This window comes from Symphalangus syndactylus, chromosome 23 (genome assembly GCF_028878055.3).
Source record: "Symphalangus syndactylus isolate Jambi chromosome 23, NHGRI_mSymSyn1-v2.1_pri, whole genome shotgun sequence".
In the NCBI taxonomy this organism is placed as follows: Eukaryota; Metazoa; Chordata; class Mammalia; order Primates; family Hylobatidae; genus Symphalangus; species Symphalangus syndactylus.
The window spans coordinates 42,871,252-42,897,103 of record NC_072445.2 but is presented as its reverse complement, the minus strand read 5'-3'; the positions used below and the strand labels follow the sequence as shown (position 1 = coordinate 42,897,103).

Genomic DNA, 25,852 nt, shown 5'->3' with positions numbered 1-25,852 from the left:
GACCACAGCGCTCAGATACTAAACCTGTTCTTTCTACCTGCGGCGCCGGCTCATCCAGCTGCCTCTCCAAATACTCCAATAGCACCACCACCTCCTCCCCGCTCTCTGGATGCTGCTCCCGCACCCAGCTCTGCAGATTCCCCGGCAGGATGGTCAGGAACTGCTCCAGCACCAGCAGCTCCAGGATCTGCTCCTTGCTGTGCATCTCAGGCTGCAGCCATTGTCCGCAGAGTTCTCGGAGCCGGCTCAGCGCCTCGCGGGGGCCCGCAGCCTCCGGGTAACGGAAGCCTCGGAAGCGCTGGCGGGAGCGTTCGGGGCCCCGAGCAGGGCTGCAGGGTGCGCTCACCTCCGCCGTCAAGGCGGAGGCTTCCTCCTCCTCCACCTTCACGGTCAGGAGCCCCGTCTGGTCTTCTGCACACTGGGCGTCCAGGGCTGCGTTTTTTCTCGGTTCTCTAGCCATTCTGACCCAAGGCAGTACTCAGGTCTCACTCTAGTTGCGACCTGTATATCTTCAGAGGATTCTGGAAAGGTGGTAAATTTTCCAGTAAAACTGCAAGTGGTCCCCCTCCTCTCATGCCCAGGGGCCCAGGACACACCCTGAGGCGCAGCTGCACAGATCTCTCTTATAGTCCGTGCCTTTGCAGGGTCGTCCTCGGCATCCCACTCTGAATCCCACAGTAAGTATCACCAAAGGATGTCTTTGGGCGTGAAAGTGATCACTCTCCAGACATAGGAGGGAAGCTGAGGCTGGGGCACAGGAAGCCTCGATGGCAACTAAGGCCACTTCCTGGGCTCTCTAGGAAGCTTCTCTCAGTGGTTGTCTCCGAATTAACCCATTAGCTACCCTGTCCTTACCTCCACGCAAGGGAAGGCAGTTAAGGAAAAGAGAAGGAAAGGATGACAGACCTTGGATCATAAGAAATAGGACTGAGCCTTTAAATCCTGTAAGGATGCCGCTGTGGCTCATATTTCTTTCCTATGTAAAGCTTGCTTAAGCAGCTGGCATAAAATTGACAATAAAATTGAGCTGGAAAGCAGGGGTTCCCCAGAGCCCTAAGAACCCGGGCAGGAGGACCTTTAGTCTCTCTCAGAAACCTCAAAGCAGCAGAACACATCACCAGGCACTTGCCTGGAGCGAGCAGTGGCTGCCCTTGGTCCTTCCCCACTCACCCCCTTAATCTGTCACTTTTTTTCCTCCTCCTTAAGGCCAAACTACTCCTCCCTACCCTGACTGTAGCCCTCACCTCCCACTAATCCTCAACACACTGCCCCACTCCCCCACTCACCACTTTGCACATTCCATGGCTGCTTCTCTGGCAATCAGGCTTATGCTGCTCTCCACCTCCAGAAACTCTCTAGTCTCTGGCTTCAGGGACCCCATTCTCTTCTGTTTTCTTCTTTCCTGTTTCTTCCCAGCCCCCATTCACAATCAAGCACAGCGGCTAGATATGCAGGTAGCCAGGTTACCTGTGTAATCCTGGCTTACCCTCCCTGTGCCCGACTTTTCCAATCTGTAAATAGGGAAAGTAATAGAAGATAGGGATGTTGTAGGCACTACTAGGGATTAGATAATGTTGCGAGCACTCGTGTAAAATGCTTAGAATAGTGCCTGGCATGTGATAAACTAGGCCTATCCTATAATAGAAGAAAGCCCTGAGAATTCTTTGAACTAGATGGGACTCGATTTTAGGCCATAATTGACTGTAAGTTATTTGACTGGACACTTCAGTAAGCCCCTTTCTGCCCAGTGGAATGGAGAAGCTACAAAATGCAAGTTCAGTAGTTTATTAGGGGAAAAAATATCATGTCAGTACTTTCCTGAGTTTTTCTTTCTCTGCCTATGCCTCTACATTCCAAGAATTAGGAAATAACATAACTTAAGAAAATGAGAAATCCCAAAGACTGTTGCAAATGAAAAATACTACAAAATATATTTCTCTTGATGAGCTACCACAGAAGGTAGAGGGCACTGCCCATGAAGTATCCTTATAAGTGAACTTGAATCTAAGTACTTTTCTAGATCCTAATATTTACAGAAATAAGTTAAGTTAGCAGTTTTCACACTCTGTGTCCCACAGAATCACTGGGGAGCTTTTAAAACATCCTGATACCTAGGCTGCAACCAAGATCAATTAAATCAGAACGTCACAGGATGGGACTCAGGCATGAATAACATTTTTTTGTTGTTTTTGTTTGTTTTGCGACAGAGTCTTGCTGTGTCACCCAGAGCTGGAGTGGAGTGGCACAATCTTGGCTCACTGCAACCTCCACTTCCTGGGTTCAAGTGATTCTAGTTCCTCAGCCACCCAAGTAGCTGGGATTACAGACATGCGTCACCATGCTGGTCTCGAACTCCTGGCCTCAAGTGATCCGCCCACCTCAGCCTCCCAAAGTGCTGGGATTACAGGTGTGAGCCACCACGCCTGGCCAACTTTCCTAGGTGATTCCAACATGCAGGTGAGTTTGAGAGTTAAGGAATTAAATGACACTTTAAAAAATCAATCAGCCAAATCCAGCATGTGGGACATTCTATAGAACAGAATGATGCAGGACAAGTGAGCCCCAAAATTAGGGCTTAGCTCAAAAGGGATGTTTTGCTTTGCCCAGGGAAGAGTTCAAGGGCAAGCCAGTGGTATTAGGCAGCAACTTTTATTGAAGTGTCAGTGTACAGCAGCAGCAGAGGTACTGCTCCTTACAGAGCAGGGCTACCCCCTAGGCAGTGTGCTCAGACTAGCAGCTCAGAAGCAGTTCTGCAGTCACATTTATACCTACATTTAATTATATGCAAATTAAGCACCAGATTATGCAGAAATTTCTAGAAAAGGGGTGTTAACTTCTGAGTCACCTGGTCATGGCCATGGAATGGGGTGGCAACTTCCCTGTGTTGCCATGGCAATGGTAAACTGACATTGCACACTGGTGGGTATGTCTGGTGGAGAGGTGATATTGCCTCTTCCCTCTTTTAGCTAGTCCTCAATTTGGTCAGGTGTTGGAGCCCCACTTCTGGAGTTGAATTCTGCCTCCTACCTCATTCCTCCCTCAGAGATTAGATATGCCTTCTTAATTTTAAGCGGGCTGCAGAAGGGCAGTGGTCCATCTTCTGTAACTGCTTCCTGCTTAGTTTATGGGCATAGGCCCTGCCTAGCACTGGAAGAGTAAAAATCTCTGGATACCATATCTAAAGGCAGTATGCTTTTATTTTCTGGGTCAGTAGATGGGATGGGTTGGAAGCCCTGTGACAGCATTTTCTTTATCTGGAACTGTTGTAATTTAGAAGACACAGATTTTATAAAGAGGTTAAACAAGCAAGGGCCAAAGATTAGTAATAACAAGATGGCTATTAAAGGTCCTAGGAGAGATAAAAACTAGGTGAGACTTTGGATGGCACTTCTGATAATTGACCAGATATAGTTGGGGTCAGTGCCCTGACTATAGATATGTAACTGGTTAGCTTGCTTATAGATCTTGCGAATGTTAAATTCAACTTGTTCAGAGTTGTTACTACATGTGCAGCAGGTTTTATTAATAACTGCACAGGCTCCATCTTGTTTGGCTAGTAAATAACCTATACATTGGGGCTGGCAAGTCAGGGGCTCTTCTCTGGGCATTCCAGACATCCATCTTGTGATACTATTTCAGGATGGGTAACCCTCAGGGGTCAGGGGACTTAAAGCATTTGCTAATAATTGCACTTTTTGGCTACTGTTAAATCTCTTTTGCCCTGTCCCTATTGTTGTAAACTTTAAAGACCATATTTAAATGGCTCATAGGGGTTTGAGGTCCTATTGCTGCTTTTTGTAGCTTCCTCCTAGTATAAGAGGCAGATTGAGTAATAAAATGCATACCTAGGAGAGCTTGTCCTTTTTGGGAGTCTGAGTCTGCATTAGTATATTTCCTGAGTGTTTCACCAAAATGACCCTGAAATAGAGTGGGATTTTCTCATTTTCCTTGAGTTATTTCCATAACCTTGTCATAAATGATTGGCTTAACCACACAATTTTTCCTTACCTTTTTTTTTTCATGGCACAGCAAGCAAATGACAATACTTGCAAGTCATGACAAGTTAAATTAAAGAATATGGTAAAATGTATAAACCTTTTTTTTGATTCTCTGAAAACTGGCCAAATTTTTCCTTGTATAAAGCCAAATTAGAGACAGACAATGCCCCATGTACTCTAAGTGTTCCTCCATTTCCATCAGCTACCTCCTGCAATGGACACAGGTTTGACTTTAGGGGCTTATATGGGGCCCTACTCCTGGTGGTCCTGGTTGGGCTTACTATTTTGGGCCCTGGGGGGTAAAGGCTGGGGCTAGCTGGATAAGGGGAAGGGGTGCCTGATGACCTTGAGTTAGAATCCTTCATTAGAAAACTAATGGGACTACTCTCAGAATAGGATTAAGGAGACTTCAGAGAGGGCATAGGCCTTCTAGGGGAAGCTGCTTGGAGAGGATCCCTTAGGTGTGGCTTTCTGGTGTCTGGAAGTAACGTGAGCCACTACAGAGCCATAGAAGCCTGTGCCTAAGAGATCTCTATTTTCCTTTTTACAGAGCAAAACTAATTGTTAAATATCACTATGATGTAAAGAACCATGCCTAGGCCAGATCTGTTGGTTGGCCAATCTGTATTGAACGCAAACATTATTGCAATAGTAAATGAGTTTCTTTTTAAAATAATTTCTCTAGTTTAAATTTACTCCAGTTGTCTAAAAGGCACCCTAGTGGCGAGTCTCTTGGGATGCTCGCCATTGTCCCCGTGTTTAATGAAGATATCTACAGGGGTTTCAGTTACCCTAAGTTTATTTTATATTACTTTTTAAGAACGAGTCTCACTCTGTTACCCAGGCTGGAGTGCAATGGCGCGATCTCGGCTCACTGCAACCTCCACCTCCCAGGTTCAAGTGGTTCTCATGCCTAAGCCTCCCAAGTAGCTGGGATTACAGGCACCCACCACCATGCCTGGTTAATTTTTGTGTTTTTAGTAGAAATAGGGTTTCACCATGTTGCCCAGGCTGGTCTCAAACTCCTGGGCTCAAGCAATCCACCCACGTCAGCCTACCAAAGTGCTGGGATTACAGGCACGAGCCACTGTACCTGGCCTAGTTAGCCTAAGTTTAGCAAATGCCTAGTTACTTTTCCCTTTTAATTTCTCACTTTGTTCTACAGAGAAGGCATGAATGGAGGGAGCAAAGTGTTACAAAAGTGCATTATAAGCTGAGCTATGAATGGGCAATAGAATGTTGAGCCTAAATTTTGCAGACAGCAAGGGTTATGCAGAGAGAGGCTAAACAAATGGTGACAGTGGAAGGGAGAAAGGAAAAGGGGTTGCCCAAGGGGAAACCTCGGAGGCCCTGACTTGCTGGAGAACCTACCTACTAGCAGAGACACTGAAAAAAAATGTTTGGGTGGCCACTTGTTTACTGCTGTAGGTGGCTGGCTGTCATGCCAGGGGATTGGGTACTCCCAGCTTCTTCAGCCAAGAGGGCTTGAGCAAGGCAGTTATAAGTCAGCATGAAGGAAGGGGACTGCAACTGGCTATTAGGGAAGTAACTTCTAACTTTAGGGCAGACAAAGGTGAGACCAATATTTCCCTAGAGGTAGGGACTGTAATCCACAATCCTAGAGGGAATGTCAATGCTGAAAACCCCAGAACATCTGCCGGGGCAGCCGAAAATACCAAAACCCGGAGTGCCTGAGTTTCAGCCAGCGAGGGTCTCCTCACCAAATACTGAAAACCCCATGGAGTCTGGACATGGTGGCTCACACCTGTAATCCCAGCACTTTGGGAGGCCAAGATGGGTGGATCACCTGAGGTCAGGAGTTTGAGACCAGCATGGCCAACATAGTGAAACCCCATCTCTACTAAAAATACAAAAATTTTCTGGGCCTGGTGGTGCACGTCTGTAGTACCAGCTACTCAGGAGGCTGAGGCAGAAGAATCACTTGAACCTGGGAGGCGTAGGTTGCAGTGAGCCAAGATCATGCCACTACACTCCAGCCTGGGTGACAGCAAGGCTCGGTCTCAAAAGAAAAAATAAAGACTGAAAACAAAACATATATTTTAGGACTGAAAATGACTGGTGGAGCAATAAAATGAAGTCAGAGGAGAAGTAACTGGGGGAAGATGTGGCAAGGATGTGCTTCAAGGCACTCAAACAGGGGACTTTTAACTGACCACCTATCCAAAGGCTTTTACTTCCTATCTTACCCGATACTGGCGGGTCGGAGGGGAGAACACAGGGAACATTCACTTATCCTCAAGAGTCAAAAGGCTCTGACTGATCTTTCACATGGGACCCAGGTGAAAGTCTCTCCAGATTTCCTCAGCTTAGGTGGGCTTAGCTGTCACATGGGGGACCAGGATGGGACTGGTAACCCACTGGCCTGCTGGCTGGAGCAGTGGGTCCCATATGAGGCAGCAGCGTTATGACCGCTTACACATCCACTTGGCTCCACCTGTCAGGGAAAATGATGGCTCTGAACAGAGCCTCTGGTTACTGTTATAGCTCTGTAGTGTTGGCAGATCTTTATTGTTAGAGCTCTTGCAGCCTTAATCACAGACTGCTTTGCCATCTCTCCATTCACTTTCTCACCAATCGCCATCTCTCACTGGTCTCTTGCTATCTTGCTGACTACCATCTCTCATCATCTCTTGCCAATCACCACTTCTCTGCTGATCACTGATCATCTCTTCTGTCTCGCTGCCTTACTACTGTCTTGCCTTAACGCCGATTGCCTCCTTCTCCACTGTCTCTGCTGTCTTCATCCCATCTGGGTTGACAGATGATGCAGGACAGGTGAGCCCCCAAATTGGGGCTTAGACCAGGAGGGTCTTTTTTTATTTCTTTTTTTTTAAATTTTTGCTTGTTTCATAAAATGTATGAATCAAGAGTTCTCAGCTTCATTCAGGAAAGAATTCAAGGGTGAGCTAGTGGTGTTAGCAACTTTTATTGAAGCAGTAATGTACAGCAGCACTAGAGGTACTGCTCCTTTGCAGAGTGGGGCTAACCCATAGGCAGCATGTCCAGAGTAGTCGCTCAGAAGCAGTTCTGCAGCCATATTTATACCCACTTTTAATTATATTCAAATTAAGGGGCAGATTATGCAGACATTTATAGAGAAAGGGTAGTAACTTCCTGGTCGTCAGGTTGTTGCCATGGAAAGGGGTAGCATGGCAGTGGTAAACTGACATGGCACATTGCTGAGCATGTCTCACAGAGAGGTGCTTTTCCCTCTTCCCTGTTTTGGTTAGTTCTCAATCTGGCCTGGTGTCAGCCCCACTTCTGAAGTCAAGTCCAGCGTCCTACCTCAGGAAGACCTAGATTCTTCAACAAATAAATGGCATTAATAAACATTCGGAGGAGAAAGGGGAACTATAGATTAAAAGAGACTGAATAGACTTATCAACCAAATGTAATGGTAATGGTAAACCTTATTTGGACCCTGATAAGAACAAAACAATTGCAAAAAGACGTATTTGAGACAGTTGGGAAAACTATGATCGCACCAGTACACTCCAGCCTGGATGACAGAGTGAGACCTTTTCTCAAAAAAAAAATTTAAATAGAAAAACTTTGACACTTTCAGAAGAAAATTAGGAGTATTTCTTTATGATCTTAAGTAAAGCAGGAATTCTTCTAAAATACATAGCACATACTATGAAGGAAAAAAATTAGTAAATTTGACCTCATTAAAATTTAAAGCTATATCAAAAGACACCAGAAACATGTGGAAAACACAAAAGACTGAAAGAAGATATTTGCAACTCATATAATCAACAAAGATCAATAGCCAGAATACATAATGAACTTCTATGTATGAACAAGAGAAAAGCCAACAATCAAACAGAAAATTAACAAGGAATATGCATAGGCAATTCAGAGAGGAGGAATCTTAAATGGCCAATAAACATAAGCAAAGATCCTTACTTAGCCTTGTAATTAGAAAAGGCAAATTTTAAGCCAGTTCATACCTATACCTTAGCAAAATGTAAAAGTGTTTCAATAATATTTGCTAGTAAATGTGTGGAAAAAAACTTACACAGCTGATGGGTGTATAAATTCATACATTTATCTTAAAAAGCAATTTCAAAATATATGGTAAAGTTGAAAATGATACACACATTACACATTAGGGCTCAATAAGCTTTAAATTATTTAACCTTGTACAGAACAAGGATGTTGAGTTACTGTTCTGGGTTAGACACTATTTTAGGTGTTCAGGATACCACAGTGGCAAAAAGGACAAAGGTCTCTGCCCTCATTGTGTTAATATTCCAGTGGAGATTGACAATAGAATAAACCATAAGCAGAATGCATACATAAAATTTAATAGAAAGTTATGAGAATGATGGTTTAAAAAAAAAAGAAAATCAGGATACAAGACCCTAGCCATTTTTTTTAAACCAGTCTATTCCTCAGATTGTTTATGCAGCTGGTGACCTTGAAAGATAATGTCTTGCCTTGTACAATTATCAGGCTTACTTAACCCCTTGCTGTAAAAGCTGCAGATTCTCTAAGCTCAGGCTTCTCTGGATGCAACACAAACCCACTGTGTGCATAGCATCCATCTGGGCCCATCATGTCACCTTCTTGAGACTTGGTGGCAGTGGCAACTGATGCAAATATGATAGCTGCTTGATATCTATGAGTAACAAATGGCAGGCTTGCTATCTATGGGAAATGGACTGGTAAAAAAATGATCAGAGCCTTATATCCTTGGCACCTACAGCAAGATGCACAGAAGCACAAAAGGCCCAAGGGAGACTGTCTCTCCTAATAAGGTTTTTTTGGTCTTGTTTTTTATAGAGATGGAGTCTAGCTATGTTCCCAAGGCTGGTCTCAAACTTCTGGCCTCAAGTGATACTCCTGCTTTAGTCTCCCAAAGTGCTGGAATACAGGCATGAGCCACTGGGCCTAGCCTATCCTAATTGGGAAAAAAAAATAACAATTATAACTTTGAAATAGTAGGACTGTTTGGGGTGGGTTATTAATGCAGTAGAAAAAGGCAATGAAATTCTGAAGGCAAAGGGTAAAAGTCATAGGGCTTCCTTGTAATCATATAAAATTATTTTGTTTCTGACTTAGGCCAGATTCTTATGCCAGATTCTAATGACAGGCTACGCTATTGCCTTGTTGGTAGAGTAAAATCAAACCTCAGACCCCCAAAGTCTAAGATTGCACCTACCAGTTCTTGTTGAAGCCCCTCTAGTCTTGCTTGTTCTTGTATCCATTACTCTGATTATGCATACACATATATTTCACAATTGGGAGCACTATTTATGAATTTTCCTTAGACTCATTCATTCCCTTTCAGTCTTATGATGATAGAGCCTGCATGCCTAACTATTTTTTTGATAATTATAATTCCCTTAAGGCATAAACATATACAGGGATAACAGGCCAGTACTCACTATAGACATATTTTAACTTCTGCACAGCTTTTGCCCCTTGAGTAGTAGTTGCCTTGTTTATAAACTGCTCATCTGCTTTTTTCACTCTTATCTTTTACTCGTCTCTCATGTCTCATCCAATTAATCAGGAAATCCCATTAGAACTACTTTCCCAATATATCCACAAACTAAATCACTTCTCACCATCTCCACTGCTACCACTGTTTTTCATTACCATTATATGTTCCCGGGATTACTGCAGTAGCCCCCTTTCTGAGTTTTCTTGCTTGCACCTTTGTCTGTCATATGTTTTATTCTCAACACAACAACTACAGTGATCATTTTAAACCCCAAGTCAGATCTTACCTTTCCTCTATCCAAAAATATCGAATGGTTTCCCACTTACTCAGAATAAAAACCAAAGTTCTTACAGTTTTCGAACTATATAATCTGGCTACTTGCCTCCTCTCTGATCAGATTTTCCACTGCTCTCCCTCATTCACTTTGCTCCAGCTACAGCCAGTGAGCTGTTCCTTGAATGCTAGACATATTCTCGCCTCAGAGCTTTGGCAGTTGCTGTTTCCTCTGCCTGGGATTCTGTGCCCCCGATAACCACATGACTAGCTCTCTCACCTCCTTCAGGTTATCAGTGAGGCCTTCCTCATCACTCTATTTAAAATTTTCACCCCCTGTTGCCTGATGGAAGTCCCTGTCCTCTTTTCCATAGCACTTATTACCACCTATGTACTTTATTTTTTAGTTGTTAATTGGCCTACATCCCATAGAAGGTATGTGAGTGTGAATGCAGGATTTTTTTCTGTTTTGTTTATTGTTCTAATACCGATGGCTCCAATACTGCACATGGTACACACCAGGTAAACATTTGTTGAATGTATTAATCAGAAATTTGAGTTGATCAATGAATGATCACCTCAATACAAATCCACTTCATTCGCATTCCACATTCCACATTCTCACATTCTCATAACACCCCAGCCAGTTCTTTTTTGAACTGACTCTCACTCTATTCTTTTCCCTCTTTTCCTTATCCTACATATATGCTTACTGCCTTTTTGCCAGTGTTTCCTCTTTTGGCACCACAGATTTCACCTTTCTCATGTTCTCCTCATATTATGCCTCCTTCATATACTTTTCAGATAAACACAAACCTCATACTCTCATATTTTATTAGGAAGATTTTTCTCTCCTATAATAAATCCCTTCTTTCCATTGGATTATTGTTTCCAATGGTAAGGTGAAGACTGAGAAAAGGACAGCAGCTCCAATTAAGGAAATTACAGAAAACAGGATTATATGGGAAGGTACGTGGAACACTCAATGGGAGCATGTACCAGGATTCTGAGTGTGGAAAAAAAATGGATCAGAGTAGAACATCAGCAGGTGACTTTCACATTAAAAAGAATATGACACAAATGTAATTAATTTGGGAAAAGCTTTGTCCAAAATACAAGCCTCATTTACCACTACAGAATTCACCTGGGAGAGAAACTTCTTAAATGTCAAGTGGACATAGAAGCTTTCTCTTCATGATTGGTATTCTGTTATCACCAGAAAATACACTCTGGAGTTAGACCATAAAAATGTGATTAGTGTGGGAATGCTTACAGTGGGGTTGTCAGTTTTGTTCTGTATCAGAGACTCCACAGTGTAAAGAATGGGGAAAGGCCTTCATGAAGAGGTCAAGCATCGTTCAACATGAGAGTGTTCTCAACAGGGAACTCTGTCTTTTAGACAAAAGATGTCTAGATGTCTTCTAGACATCTACATATCTTCTACAAAAACTCAGGTGTCAAAGCACTAAAAATGAACAGAAGATGAGCTAATACCAGAGGCTCCAAAATGCATGCAATACAACCTACTACTGAAGAGGAGAGTTAAATTCCATACCTCTGAGGCAGTTTCCTGGGAATAAAAGTTTCTTTTTACATTTTATTTTATTTTATTTTTTTGAGATAGGGTCTCACTCCGCTTCTCAGGCTACCGTGTAGTGGTGTGATCATGGCTCATGGCAGCCTTGATCTCCTGAGCTCAAGCGATCCTCCTACCTCAGCCTCCCAAGTAACTGAGACTACAGGCACATCCCACCACGCCCACCTAATTTTTAAATTTTTTGTAGAGAGGGGATCTCACTATGTTGTCCAGGATGGTCTCTAACTCCTGGGCTCAAACGATCCTCCCACCTTGGCCTCCCAAAATGCTGAATTACAGGTGTGAGCCACTGCACCCAGCCTTGAATCAAAGTTTCTAGAAAGCCAATTTTAAACTTCCTAGAAAGCCCATAATTAAACTTTCTAGAAACATTTCTAGAATTCACATAATTAAATTTGCTAGGAAGCAAACTATTCATTGTTGGTGTTTAAACCCTATATAATTGATTATGGGTGTTAAGAGCTTCTCCCTTTTCCCACAGCTTCTCATCCTTTTATCATTCCTATTTTCTGCCACTTGTGTTCATGAAATTCATCATTATATTGAGTATTACACAAGATCTTTGATTAAACACTGAGGTCTCTAAAAGTCCCACAAGAGGTACATTTCTTTTGTGCTTAAAGATATAAAAACTTAATTCTGACACATCCTAATATTATGATCAAATTAATTGTCCAAGTAACAGTTGGGATGTTGGCTATAAATGTTAGAGGGTGTCTGATCCTTCCAGGGATCAGTATGTATAAGTCTTCAGAACAACATAGAGGGAAACAATTCTCCCAATTCCACAGAAACTTTAAAGATGTCTAATTCTTCAGGTATTTTTGACTCACTTAGTACAAATCATAGAGATCTTACCAAACTGTTACAATACAAGCTATATATTGTTCCAACAATCCACAGCATTTTTTTTCTAGTTCTGTATGTCCTTTGTGGGACTACAGATGCCTCATGGAATTTCCTTTATATGTTAAATGGGGAAAAAATGGGATGATCTTTTGTCTATCACTTATCCTTAAACAGTGCTGGAAGTAAGATAAGGCAAGAGAGGCATTTAAGTCACAAAATTTAAGAGAGTGGGTTCATCCCTACTCTTTGTGCCCTCAGTGCCTTTTTTGCCTCACTCTAGCCCCAGCCCTGTGTTTAGTTAACATTAGAGTTCATTCATTAAGACCTTTTATATTTATCTCTTTGATCCTTACAACAGCTGCTAAGTGGCATTGCTAAGAGTTTATACATATCCCTTGACACCTGATTCTTAACTTGCATTACCACTTTCTCTCTTGAAAACTTTGTGTTTAAATAATATTGTTTCTATAGTGAAAGAGTTCCTGACTAATTATTACATAATCTGCTCATCTGTGTATTTTTATTTCATACCAGATACAAAGTAGAGTTGTAGAATCTACAGAATAAATGAAAAACGTAGTCCTTGACCTTGTGATGCCTAGAAATTTGTCAGAGAAAAAGGCAAGATTTAAAATACAGAAAATAACACTAGAAAGTACAGAGAACTTGAATATGACTTTTGAATGTGGGTGGTGGTAAAAGAACATGGAGTTTAGAGTGATAATGTGTTTGTCTCCTCCATCCAATATAGATTTAGGTGACCTTGGGCATATCCAATGAGATAACCATTGTAAAAACACTTTAAAATGTAAATCAGAATGCTGAATAAATGTTAGTTGTTTTTACTTATTATCCAAATCATGAATTAGGTTATTTAAAATGGAAAGAATTTTATGTGGTAGAGTTCATGTCCTTCCTGAATAGGTTTGGTGTTTTTCTTTTCATTTTGAAACAGAGTCTCACTGTGTCACCCAGGCTGGAGTGCAGTGGTGTGATCTCGGCTCATTGCAACCTCCACCTCCCGGGTTCAAGCGATTTTCCTGCCTCAGCCTCCCAAGTAGCTGGGATTACAGGTGCCTGCCAACACGCCCAGCTGAGTTTTGTATTTTTAGTAGAGACGGAGTTTCACCATGTTGGCCAGGCTGGTCTCAAACTCCAGACCTCAGTTGATCTGCCCACCTTGGCTTCCCAAAGTGTTGGGATTACAGGCGTGAGCCACTGCACCCGGCTGGTTTGGTGTTTTTCTAAAGTACTGTACTACTGGTAACGCTAAGATTCTGGTGGAAGCCTTGAAATTCATCCTATTAATATCTACTGTTTTAAAAAAGTGACCTATTCATGAAATTAAAATTAGTGTCAAGTCTCATCAGCTTTACTTTCTTTATGCACTTTTCCTCAATTTTGCTAATTCTAATGTCATGCCTGACAAGGAATATTTGATTGATAATGGGTTCTCATCTGTGAGCACAAGCTTCCTCTCCCACACCTTTCTTACAGCTATTCTCACTTGTTGCTCACCCCGCTGCTTCTCTTGGTTCAGGAGTTCAACATCGAGACTGTTCTTCCCTCTCTTTCCAGTGCTCCTCCATACTCAGGCATCTCTAATAGCTTTACACACCTCTATGAAATTCTGGGTTGACAAAAAGGCCCAAAATAAACATGTGAGCTGGGTGAGGATTTGGACTGTCTTAAATGACTTGTTTCTCAACATACATAGACATGTATTTTGCCCCTGAGTCTGCTACATCCAGTGCAATTAGGAGACTGAGAGTGGAGTGAACTGCAAGGGATGGCATACAAGGGACCATTTATTTATCATGGTGTTTCTTTTAGGTGGAACAATTACGTTGGCTTCATCTACTTACTGTTCTCTTCCCTAGGTCATTCCACTCTAGGCAATATGCAGGCCCAGAACTAAGGTAAGGCAAGTGAGGCTTGCCTTGGGTGGAAAATTTAACAAAGTGCCAAACAACTTATTAGTTAAGAAAAATAATATTTTAATAAATCAAAATTAATGCAAGGAATCCATGATAAGCAAAATATCAAAATTATAAAGTTGGGATCATTATTACTGGATTTTTCCTTTTGCTTTAGGTCTCAATATAGCTAGGCAAAGCACTGTTACTAATCCTGTCTTTATTTAATATTTTGATATTTTGTTTGAAACAGGTCTTACTGATGAACATCCTCCTAGATCAAAGCCTTTGCATTTGTGTTCCCTCCACTGGAATGCCCTTCCTGTATATCAGCAAGGCTAGCTCCCTCATTTCCTGTAGATTTTGATTCAAAGGACACTTTCTCGGTAAGATCTTCCCTGTCCATGCCACCTAAAGTTTTTACCATTACCTGCCTGCCCCCCACACATATGCACTTCATATTTCTTTTCCCTTTCAAAAATTTTTCCAATATTTACTACTATCTTGCATTTTATTTCAATTGTTTTGGTTATAATGGCAGAGATTTTTAGTTTGTTCACCACTATATCTCCAGTGTCTAGAAGTGTGTCTCCACAAAGAACACACATTTGCTTGGATGCACACAGGTGAACAGATGGAGAACAGCAGGCAGCTGGTAGTATGGTGGGGAGGTGATAAAGGCAACTTCTAGAGCAAGCTTGTCCAACGCAGGCAGCCCAGGACGGCGTTGAATGCAGTGCAATACAAATTCATAAACTTTCTTAAAACATTATGAGATTTTGTGTGTGTTTTTTTCTTTTTATTTTCTTTTTATATTTAAAATTTTTTTTCACCTAACCGTAACCCTAATCCTCTAACCCTAACCCTAACCCTAACCTTACTTTTTTTTTTTTTCTTATCAGCTATCTTTAGTGTTAGTGTATTTTATGTGTGGCCCAAGACAATTCTTCTTCTTCCAATGTGGCCCAGGAAAGCCAAAAGATTGGATACCTCTGTTCTAGAGCTTTGCTGCCCAATACAATAGCCATTAGGCACACATGACTATAGAGCAGTTAAAATGTGGTTCATCTAAACTGAATGAGCTGTAAGTGCAAAATACACACTGGATTTTGTAGACTTAGTGGGTTTTTTTTGTTGTTGTTAAATACATAATATGTTAATAATGTTTTATACTGATTATATGTTGAAATGATGACATTTGGGGTCTATTGAATAAAATATACTGTAATAAGTTAATTTTATCTATTTTTACCTTTTTAAATGTGGTGACAAAAGATGTAAAATTATTTGTGCAGTTGCAATTGTAATTGACGTTGTATTTCTGTTGGACAGTGTTGTGCAGAGTTATGCAACATTCCTAGAGAAACCTGGAAAATGGCTTAGGTGGCTCATCACTGCGGAAGATGGATGAGCCATGATTGTAAATCTTTTGTGGTTTGCGAAGGGTCAACGAGGCTGTGAGGACTTGCCTCTCAGCAGAAGCTGAGGCCCGGGGCTCTAGGGAGCCAGGATGCCAGGAGGGACCCTGGAAGGGGCACCTCTGCCTCGGGGTTCGGTGGACAGTTGGCCTGAGGAATCCCCGCCTCCTGCCCACCAGCAGCCCATTTCCTTTCCTGTAGTTGGGATCCTATTCTGCAGTCTGATGTCTCCTGGTGCTTGGGGAACTTCGAGCTACAGGCACAGCTAGACAGAGCAGGTTTCCGAAGTCTGGCTTCTTTGACTGCCCATGGCAGGAAAGGAACTTAAAGGAAAGAATCAATTTTCTGTTGTTTGTCTATCCAGGAGCCAGGGACATCCTGGAGAATCCATCCTGGTTTTTCCACTCCAAAACAGGGTGATTTTATCTAAATCAAGATATTTTATCTAAAGCAAGAATGTTGAGATTTGGATGTAGGTTAGGTGAAAGATGATGAAAAGTGTATTCTCGTGGATTGTAGAATTATGATAAAGTTCCATCCAGCATCTCAGAGTTGTGAAGATGAACTGAGGTAACTTCTGGAAAGTGACTACACACAGTGCTTCAAAGCTGTCAATTTCAGTGTCCCACAGGACACTGTGGTTGACTATCAAATGTCCGGTCCCCTATTCTGTCATGTTAAGAGATTCTTTTTTTTTTTTTCTGGATAACAATGTGCCCATTTAAAAATATTTACCTCTCCAAACACTTGAAGATAGAGGAAGCCTTTTGACCCAGTTCTAGACAACGAGATGAAAGCAAAACCACTGAATGGAGTTTTTAGGAAAATTGTATATTTTATGACCAAAAAAAGAAAAAAGAAAAAAATGACTCAACCAGCCCATACCTTTGGCCCTTCTTTCCTCCTAGAATTTAGAGATGAGTCCCTTGGTAGAATGGCCATCTTTTCATGAGGAGGCAACCATGAAGATGAAAGCCATTTGCTGGAGGCAGAAAGTTATTGAACAATATTGAAGCAGAAAGAGAAGAAACATGGAATATTCATGATGTCATGGAGCTGCTATAACCACTTTGAACTGCCCCTAAGACACAAATTTTAGGCAGGCATGGTGGCTCACGCCTGTAATCCCAGCACTTTGGGAGTCCGAGGTGGGTGGATAAACTGAGGTCAGGATTTCGAGACCAGCCTGGCCAGCATGGTGAAACCCCATCTCAACTAAAAATACAAAAGATTAGCTGGGTGTGGTGGTGGGTGACTGTAATCCCAGCTACTCAGGAGGCTGAGGCAGGAAAATCGCTTGAACCTGGGAGGTGGAGGTTGCAGTGAGCCGAGATTGTGCCACTGCACTCCAGCCTGAGTGACAGAGCAAGCTTCCATCTCAAAAAAAAAAAAAAAAAAAAAAAAAGACACAAATTTTAAACTGGTTGGCTACTCCTTGTATTGAAACTTTCTCAATAAGTTTATCTGAATGATTCATGTTCACTGGGACACCATTTCAGTAATGATCAGGTCATTAGCAAGGACTTTTTAGAAAAAGTATAAAAATAAATATGGAAATGCCAATGACTTAAAAGTCTTTTAAAGGAGGCATATATTACTCCAAGTTCTTTCTTAGTCTTTGTCAAAATACACAATTTTTGCCCAGTTTTAATCACTGAACAGACAGAATATTGATGCAGTTTTAAAAATTGTTTATAGATTTAGTGGGTACAAGTGCACTTTTGTTACATGGATATATTGCATAGTGAAGTCTGGGCTTTTAGTGTACCCATCACCTTAATAGTGAACATTGTACCCAATAGGTAATTTTTTTTTTTCTTGAGGCAGAATCCCCTCTGTTGCCCAGGCTGGAATGCAGTGTCACGATCATGGTTCATTGCAGCCTTGACCTCCTGGGCTCAAGCAATCCTCCCACCTCAGCCTCTCAAGTAGCCGAGACTACAGTTGCATGCCACCACACCTGGCTAATTTTTTATTTTTATTTTTGCAGTGATAGGGTCTTTCCACGTTGCCCAGGCTGGTCTTGAAATCCTGGGCTCAAGCAATCTGCCTCAGCCTCCCAAAGTGCTGGGATTATAGGTGTGAGCCACTGTGCCTGGCCCCAGTAGGTAATTTTTCAACCTTCACCCCTCTTCCATCCTCCCACCTTTTGGAGTCTCCAATGTCTATTATTTGCCTCTGTACATCCATATGTACCCATGGTTTAGCTCCCACTTATAAGTGAGAATATGTGGTATTTGACTTTTGTTTCTTAGTTATTTCACTTAGGATAATGGCCTCCAGCTCCATCCATGTAGCTGCAAAAGACATAATTTCATTCATTTTTATGGCTGATATAGTATTTTTTTTTAACCTAACCTTATGCTATAAACACTATCCCATGTCAGTTTTTGTTTTTAATTTTTGTTTTTGTTTTAGGTGCTTCAAAATGGTTCTCATTAGTGAATGTCTCATATTGACATAAAGCAAAATATTGCCTTTATTGTTGTTTTTGTGTGTAAAGGTCACTAAATATATGTGTAAAGGCAGTCTGAAGTAATTTGGAAAGGAATTGAATTCCAGTTTGTCTCCAGAACTCTATAAATTTGCTTATTAGAAATTTCTTTCTTTCTTTTTTTTTTTTTTTGAGATGGAGTCTCGCGTCTCGCTCTGTCACCCAGGCCGGAGTGCACTGGCATGATCTTGGCTCTCCGCAACCTCCATCTCCCAGGTTCAATCAATTCTCCTGCCTCAGCCTCCCAAGTAGCTGGGGCTATTGGCATGCACCACCACACCCAGCTAATTGTTGTACTTTTAGTAGAGACAAGGTTTCACCATATTGGCCAGGCTGGTCTCGAACTCTTGACCTCAAGTGATCCGCCTGCCTCGACCTCCCAAAGTGCTAGAGTTACAGGCGTGAGCCACCACGCCCAGCCAGGAATTTCTTAATAATAAGTGTAAGTATAGATTGGGACAAACTAATGTTAAGTGCCTCCTGGTGTAATGCAATAAGAAATATATAATATCACCTATGTGATGAGCCAAACAGGATTATCTTGAATTCCATCTTGAAGAAAGAATCAGATAAATTCAAATTGTGAGATATTAAAAAAAAAAAAATCACCCTGGACTCTTCAAAACTATGTCAAGAAATTAAAAAAAAAAGTTGAGGGGACTGTCTTAGTCCCTTTGGACTACTATGTCAAAATACCATAAACCGGGTGGCTTATAAACAACAGAAATTTATTTCTTGCAGGTCTGAAGGCTGAGAAGTCCAAGATCAAGGTGCAGATAGATTTGGTGTCCAGTGAGGGCCCGCCCTCTGGTTCATAGATGGCATATTCTACCTGTGTCCTTACATGGTGGAAGGGGCAAGTCAGCTCTCTGTGGCCTCTTTCATAAGGGTGCTAATCCCACACATGAGGGACCCACTCTTATGACCTAATCACCTCCCAAAAGCCCCACATCCTAATACCATCATATTGGTGATTAGATTTCAATATATGAATTATGAAGGGACACAAACATTCAGACCAGGCAGAGAAACTGTTCTAGATTAAAGAGACTAAAATGTTATGATAAATGCTATGCATGATCCTTGGATTCTAGATTTAAAAACACACACAAAATACCCAATCCCACCTCAAGGACATTTTTGGAACAATTGAAGAATTTTGAACATATCCTGTATGTTTTGAGGGTAAGGATGACATTGTGATTATGAAGGAAAATGTTCTTTTTATGCATTCATGACTGAAATAGAGGGGAAGCATCATAATGTCTGCAATTTTCTTTCAATTGAGTAAGAAACCAAATCATAACAACTAGTGAATCTAGGTAAATGATATATGGGTGTCTGAACTTTTCTGTAGGTTTGAAAGTTTTTAAAAGAAAAATTGGGAGCTGGGCATGGTGGCTTATGCCTGTAATGCTAGCACTTTCTGAGGCTGAGGTCAGAGGGTCACTTGAGCCCAGGAGTTCAAGATCAGCCTGGGCAATATCTGTCTAGAGACAGGGTCTAGCTCTACAAAAAATCAAAGATCAGTTGGGCATGGTGGCACACAACTGTGGTCCCAGCTACTCGGGAGGCTGAAATGGAAGGATCACTTAAGCCCAGGAGGTCAAGGGTACACAGTGAGCCATGAGAGTACCACTCCACTCTAGCATGGGCAACAGAGTAAGACCCTGTCTCAAAAAATAATAAAATAAAATAAAAACTAGAAGAAAGATTTATGAAAAACAATTTTGAGAAATTTTAAGAAAGATAGTAAAAGGTTACCTGTGAGAACAATTCCATTTTAGCTGAGCATTCAACATCTGGTACTTTCCTTGATGATTAAAATGTATTGTTATTTCAAAAACTGTCCCTATTTTCTTAAAGTTCTTCAAATATATTTCTATGCTCTATGCAAATGAACATTTGCTCATCTATAAATAAAATTTAGAAAATAAAAGCCCATCCTCCCATTAAAAAGGTATGGTAGGCATTTATTTTTATCCCTATAAGCATAATTTTTGCACCACTGCTTTTTCTGCTAAATCAGGGGTTAGCAAACTGCAGCCTACAGACCAAAATTGCCCCATGGCCTGTTTTTTAATGGTCTGAGTGAGGAATTATTTTTATATTTTTTAATGGCTTGGGGAAAAATCAAAAGAATAATAAAATTTAGTAACATGAAAATCATATGAAATTCACTTCAGCGGCTATAAATAAAGTTTTGTTGGAACACAGCCATATTCATTCACTTATATATTGTCTATGGCTACTTTTGACCTACAAGGGCAGAACCCTAATTAAGCAAAAGGTTATTCATCCAAAAAACAATTTCATTCTTCACATTAGAAAATATGCATTGCAAAATTATACTCAATTATTATAGTTTGAATAATAATATAATTATATTGCATCAATGAAAATGTGCTTTTTCTTTTGTTATAAGTATGTAATATACACCATGGAATACTATACAGCCATAAGAAAGGAATGAGATAATGTTTTTGCAGGGACATGGATGAAGCTAGAAGCCATTATCCTCAGCAAACTAACACAGGAAGAGAAAACCAAACACTGCATGTTCTCATAAGTGGGAGTTTAACAATGAGAACACATGGACACAGGGAGGGGAGCAACACACACAAGGGCCTGTGGGGGGTGGAGGAGGGGAGGGAGAGCAGCAGGACAAATAGCTAATGTATGTGGGGCTTAAAACCTAGATGATGGGTTGATAGGTGTAGCAAACCACCATGGCATGTGTATACCTATGTAACAAACCTGCATACTCTACACATGTATCCCAGAACTTAAAATAAAAATTAAAAAAAAACAGTTATCTATTCCTTGGAATAATTGAACAAATTATTGATTATGCTTTATCATTTAAAATAAATGTACATTTTGTCTTAAAAAAGTATGTAATAATATCCTCAATTTTGCCTCTTGGCCCACAAAGCCTAAAATATTTACTATTGGCCTTTTGCAGAAAAGGATTGCCAGCCCCTAGTCTAGGTCATAACTTTTCTAAAGATCAAAAACATATTCTAAATTTCATTTTCCTGTGTCGCTACCTGAAAGAAGTATTTCATCAACCAGCTTGGTAATTCAAGTCTACATCAGATACTAAATGGCTTAAATTTACAATTATCCAAGTAAGACATATCAATTTCATTGGCCTATCAAGTAGTTTATAACTCCAAAAGAAAATTTTCTTTACTTACACAAACTCTATAGTACTCACTCTATCCATATGATATTTTCACTATACATGTGACCATTCACATATAATACTCCCTGCTGTTTACCAGTTCCTAAATTCACATAATTTATGTATGAAACTAATTCTTATCCCCTTCAATCAAAGTGCTAAAATTCTACTTAGAGCAAATGATATGATTTGGTCTTATTCAATTTAATTTCCCCCATTTTGTTGTTTAGAGTTCTAGCATCAGGAAGGCATCATTCTTAAGTTTTGACCTGGCTGTCAAACAACTGAGCAGATCAACTTAATTAGAGAGAACCAAGATGATGTTAATGCCTATTTACATTTTAAGATGAGAGTTAAATGATCTTGCATAAAATGTTTATCATTTCTGAGAGTGAGATCTAATGTGTATCGAGAAAGTGGTTTCCAAACTACGAAGTTTCTGAAGAAGTCTCCCTAGATAGAAAGACATCTGTCTACAAGATCGAGTGGGATGCTTCTGTGTGTTTCTAGGGTGGAAAAGTCTGTGAATTTAATAATTAAAATCATGACTCTGGGCCGGGCATGGTGGCTCACACCTGTAATTCCAGCACTTTGGAAGGCTGAGGTGGGAGGATCGCTTGAACCCAGGAGTTTGAGACCAGACTCAGAAACAAAGTGACAACCGTCTCTACAAATAATTATTTAAAAAAATCAACCTGGCGTGGTGGTGGGCACCTGCAGTCCCAGCTCCTCGGGAGGATCTCTTGAATCTAGGAAGTCAAGTCGGCCCTGAGCCATGATCGTGCCACTGCACCCCAACTTGGGCGACAGAGTGAGATCCTGTCAACAAAACAAAACAAAACAAAAAAAAGTACGACTCTGGCCTTCACCTAGCTTAGAGGGTGAGCTCAAACTGATTCCAAAAGAAGTTTTGGTTCTTGCTTCCAATGGTAACAAGGGGAGTTGGGAAGTGATTGATTAAACATATTTCCTCCACGAAGAGGGTGGACAAATTCCTTTTTTAGGAAGGAAAAAAGGAGGAGCGTTGGTAGTAGGGATCTTCCACAGAGGGGTAAAGTTAAGGAGGTGGAAATGAAAGGGAAGAACAAAGGGTGAGAAGCAAAATGGTAAAAGGCGAAATCGAAAAAGAGAAGTGGGTGTTCCAACAGTAGAGGGGATCATTAACGCAAATTCGTCCTTTTATGTTCCCACGCGGCTCAAGTTGGGGAATGTAAGTCCTAAAAACAGGCGCGCCCCAATCCTACCTACTTCCCCCAAGAAGCCTTCACGCAGCCAAGGCGCGCGCCGCATAGCACACGCGCGGATTCGTTTTCCGTTTGGTAACTGACAGGAAGCGGAAGCCGTGCGTGGGAGGCCGATTCTAGTGCGCCTGCGTGGCCGCGAATCACCAGCCAGCTTCTGGGTCTGTAGTAACCGTCCAGCCTTGAGGCGCGGCTCATGCCCCCGGTATCCCGGTCCACCTATTCCGAGGACATCATGGGCTCTCGGAGAACAGGACGCAGCTCCTCGGGGAGCCCACCATCCCCGCAGAGCAGATGTTCCTCTTGGGATGGCCGTTCCCGCTCTCACTCCCGCGGCCGTGAGGGCCTCAGGCCTCCTTGGAGTGAGTCGGACGTGGGCGCTCTTTACCCCTTTAGTCGCTCTGGGTCGCGAGGGCGGCCCCCAGGATTCCGCAACTACGCCTTCGCGTCCTCTTGGTCGACCTCGTATAGTGGATATCGCTGCCATCACCACTACTGTGCAGAAGAACGGCAGTCGGCGGAAGACTACGAGAAGGAAGAGAGCTATCGGCAGAGGAGGCTGAAGGAGAGAGAGAGGATTGGGGAGTTGGGAGCGCCTGAAGTGTGGGGGCCGTGTCCAAAGTTCCCTGAGCCAGATTCTGACGAAGATAGCCCAGTTGAGGATGAAGAAGAGGTAACGCATCAGAAAAGCAGCAGTTCAGATTCCAACTCGGAAGAACATAGGAAAAAGAAGACCAGTCGTTCAAGAAACAAGAAAAAAAGAAAGAATAAGTCGTCTAAAAGAAAGCATAAGAAGTATTCTGATAGTGACAGTAACTCAGAGTCTGACACAAATTCTAACTCTGATGATGATAAAAAGAGAGTTAAAGCCAAGAAGAAAGAGAAGAAAAAGAAACACAAAACAAAGAAAACCAAGAAAAAGAAGAATAAGAAGACCAAAAAAGAATCCAGTGACTCAAGCTGTAAAGACTCAGAAGAGGAGTTGTCAGAAGATACCTGGATGGAGCAGCCAAATGTGGCAGATACTATGGATTTAATAGGGCCAGAAGCACCTATAATACATACCTCTCAAGATGAGAAACCTTTGAACTATGGCCATGCTTTGCTCCCAGGTGAAGGTGCAGCTATGGCTGAGTATGTAAAAGCTGGAAAGCGAATCCCACGCAGAGGTGAAATTGGGTTGACAAGTGAGGAGATCGCTTCTTTTGAATGCTCAGGTTATGTCATGAGTGGTAGCAGGCATCGCAGAATGGAGGCTGTACGACTGCGTAAGGAGAACCAGATCTACAGTGCTGATGAGAAGAGAGCTCTTGCATCCTTTAACCAAGAAGAGAGACGAAAGAGAGAAAATAAGATTTTAGCCAGTTTCCGAGAGATGGTGTACAAAAAGACAAAAGGGAAAGATGACAAGTAAGGACTTATTTGTTCTACAGCAGGACTTTTAACAACAAAAATTTTATATGACCAAAAGTGTTAAAAGGCTTTACAGTGCTACTGTACTTACCATGTTAGTAAGTCCCTCAGGAAAAAGCTTCTTTTGAGATATCTTTAGCAGCTTATTTTTTGTTATTTTAACTTTAAAAAGTAGTATGTGCACATGGTTTTAAAAATATTCAACCATTATAGGAGGAGAGTTAGTAAAAAGTGAATCTTTCCCTTTAGCCCCTGACACCTTTCCCCCAAAAAATATATATGTTTGGTGTCTTATATACAGAATATACATTCTGTGCATATACAAGGGTATATGTTGCAGCGTAAAGATTAAAAGCTATTAAAGGTTTTTTCTCTTGTTACTCTGTTTTGCCATTCATTTGCCCCGGGGGACCAAAAGAAGCCCAGAAAGAACAAAGGATTCAATGAAGTGTATACTTCTACTTTCAGTTAACAGACTGACTTAGAAAATAGAAAAGATTTAGTGGCTCTTACAAATGAAAAGTCTAGAAGAAGGATGGATTTTCTGCATGGTTTTAATTGGACTTTGGCTTTCTTCTCCACTTTTTTTTTTCTAAGGGTCATTTTCCTTGGGCTGGTTTCCCTTACATAACAAAAGGGCTGCCAAAGCTCCTAAGTTTGGTTGTCTTTTTTCTGGTCCACCTCTGAAGAGAGAACATTTCTTAGTTGCTAATCCAACCAAGAATCCAGAGATTCACCATAATGGGATAAGCTTGGGTCACATACCCACTCAAAACAAGTGTTGTTGCTTAGGAAATAGAATGGCTTATCTGTGGAGTCATAAACCAGTTCTAGAGGAATGGATTCTTGAATGAAAATCAGGGTAATTTTGGGCAAGGGGGATAGACAACCAATAAATGCCTACTACAGTTTCGAATGATTTTTTAAAAAACATATAATGAAAGTACATGTGCTAAAAGTGAACATTTTCTTGAAGAAAAGCTTGGCCTTGACTATTAGAAGTCGAATTCTGATTTAAGAGGATATAAGGTTTATTCATAAAAAGAGATATAAAAGATGAAGATCAGAGTGCTTGAGTAGATTAGGGCCACCTAGACTAGCAAGAGAAAGAAAAAATGATAAGGTATAAAGAAGAAGGCCCAGGCATGATGGCTTGCCTGTAATCCCAGCACTTTCGGAGGCTGAGGTGGGAGAATTGCTTACGGCTAGGAGTTCAAGAGCAGCCTGAATAACATAGCCAGACCTAGTTTCTCTCTCTCTCTCACACACACACACACACGTTAGGTTGTGAAGGGAAGACAAGGGTTAAAGAAAGACATACACACAGAGGGCAGTTCAACAGGAAATGCCGGCTTTATGTCCAGCATAACACCTACAGAGGTGGGGAACCAGCCTAATGCCAGTGCCCACCACCAGTTACAGGCTGGGGTACTTATAGGCCTAGGTGGGAGGGGTCTGGGCAGTATGGCTTGCTGCTATGTACTGCTATGTGTTGGTAAGGCGTTCCCATGATGAGGCAGTTTGGCTCTTGTTCCCACAGAATATGATGTTCCTTGCACTTTTTCCCAGCAGAATATGATAAAAGGCAGGCTGTTTCTCACAGCCTGAACCCCCGTGGAATGATTCACTTTGATCAAGGTCTGAGAAATGGTGGGAGACTTACAAAATGATGCAGTTGGAACTAACAAGAGAGACAGAACTAGAAGAAGAATAAGGTAGTTGGCAGAACTCATGAGGAGGAGACCAGATCAGGAGGGACCACAAGGACAGGAGAATTAGCATCTAGAGACTGGCTAGCACCAGTCTTGGGAATACTTCAGAGTGAGCTCCATTCATGGTCTATTAAAAGGCCTTTGTTGTCATTCAGTGACATGTGCCTGGCCCCTGAGACTTTAGTTCAACACTAGCCAAACTATCTCATTTGGATAACCCCCTTTTCAAAGTTCAAAATACTGATTAGCCCCCAGAGAACTGAAGGTGAGGAAATGGGGTTCTA

The 25,852-nt window shown here is 41.6% G+C and overlaps 2 protein-coding genes and 1 long non-coding RNA gene across 9 annotated transcripts in view; 2 read left to right on the top strand and 1 right to left on the bottom strand.

Annotated features, from left to right (window-relative positions):
- The window catches only part of ZKSCAN4 (zinc finger with KRAB and SCAN domains 4), a 30,501-nt gene extending 6,890 nt beyond the window's left edge, over positions 1-23,611 (bottom strand). Inside the window, exons 1-2 of one of the 7 annotated variants that reach the window (XM_063633274.1) lie at positions 23,509-23,611; positions 21,898-22,021 (exon numbers count right to left, since the gene is read on the bottom strand). Coding sequence is in view for 3 of the 7 variants with exons in the window: in XM_055263960.2 (XP_055119935.2) it covers positions 38-460 (423 nt within the window). In the remaining 4 variants the exon portion in view is untranslated. Of the gene's footprint in view, positions 1-24; positions 790-21,897; positions 22,022-22,446; positions 22,586-23,508 lie in introns of those variants that run through there. The other 6 variants (XM_063633273.1, XM_063633276.1, XM_055263960.2 and 3 more) reach the window with 6 other exon arrangements.
- On the top strand, positions 542-14,454 carry LOC134735797 (uncharacterized). Its single transcript, XR_010119302.1, has 3 exons — positions 542-677; positions 2,208-2,457; positions 14,357-14,454. It is a non-coding gene; the product is annotated as an uncharacterized lncRNA (long non-coding RNA).
- On the top strand, positions 22,640-24,236 carry NKAPL (NFKB activating protein like). The gene has a single exon (XM_055263984.2). The coding sequence runs from the start codon at positions 22,640-22,642 to the stop codon at positions 23,855-23,857; it is 1,218 nt and encodes a 405-aa protein (XP_055119959.2). The 3' UTR covers positions 23,858-24,236.
- Positions 24,237-25,852: the final 1,616 nt, after the last annotated feature.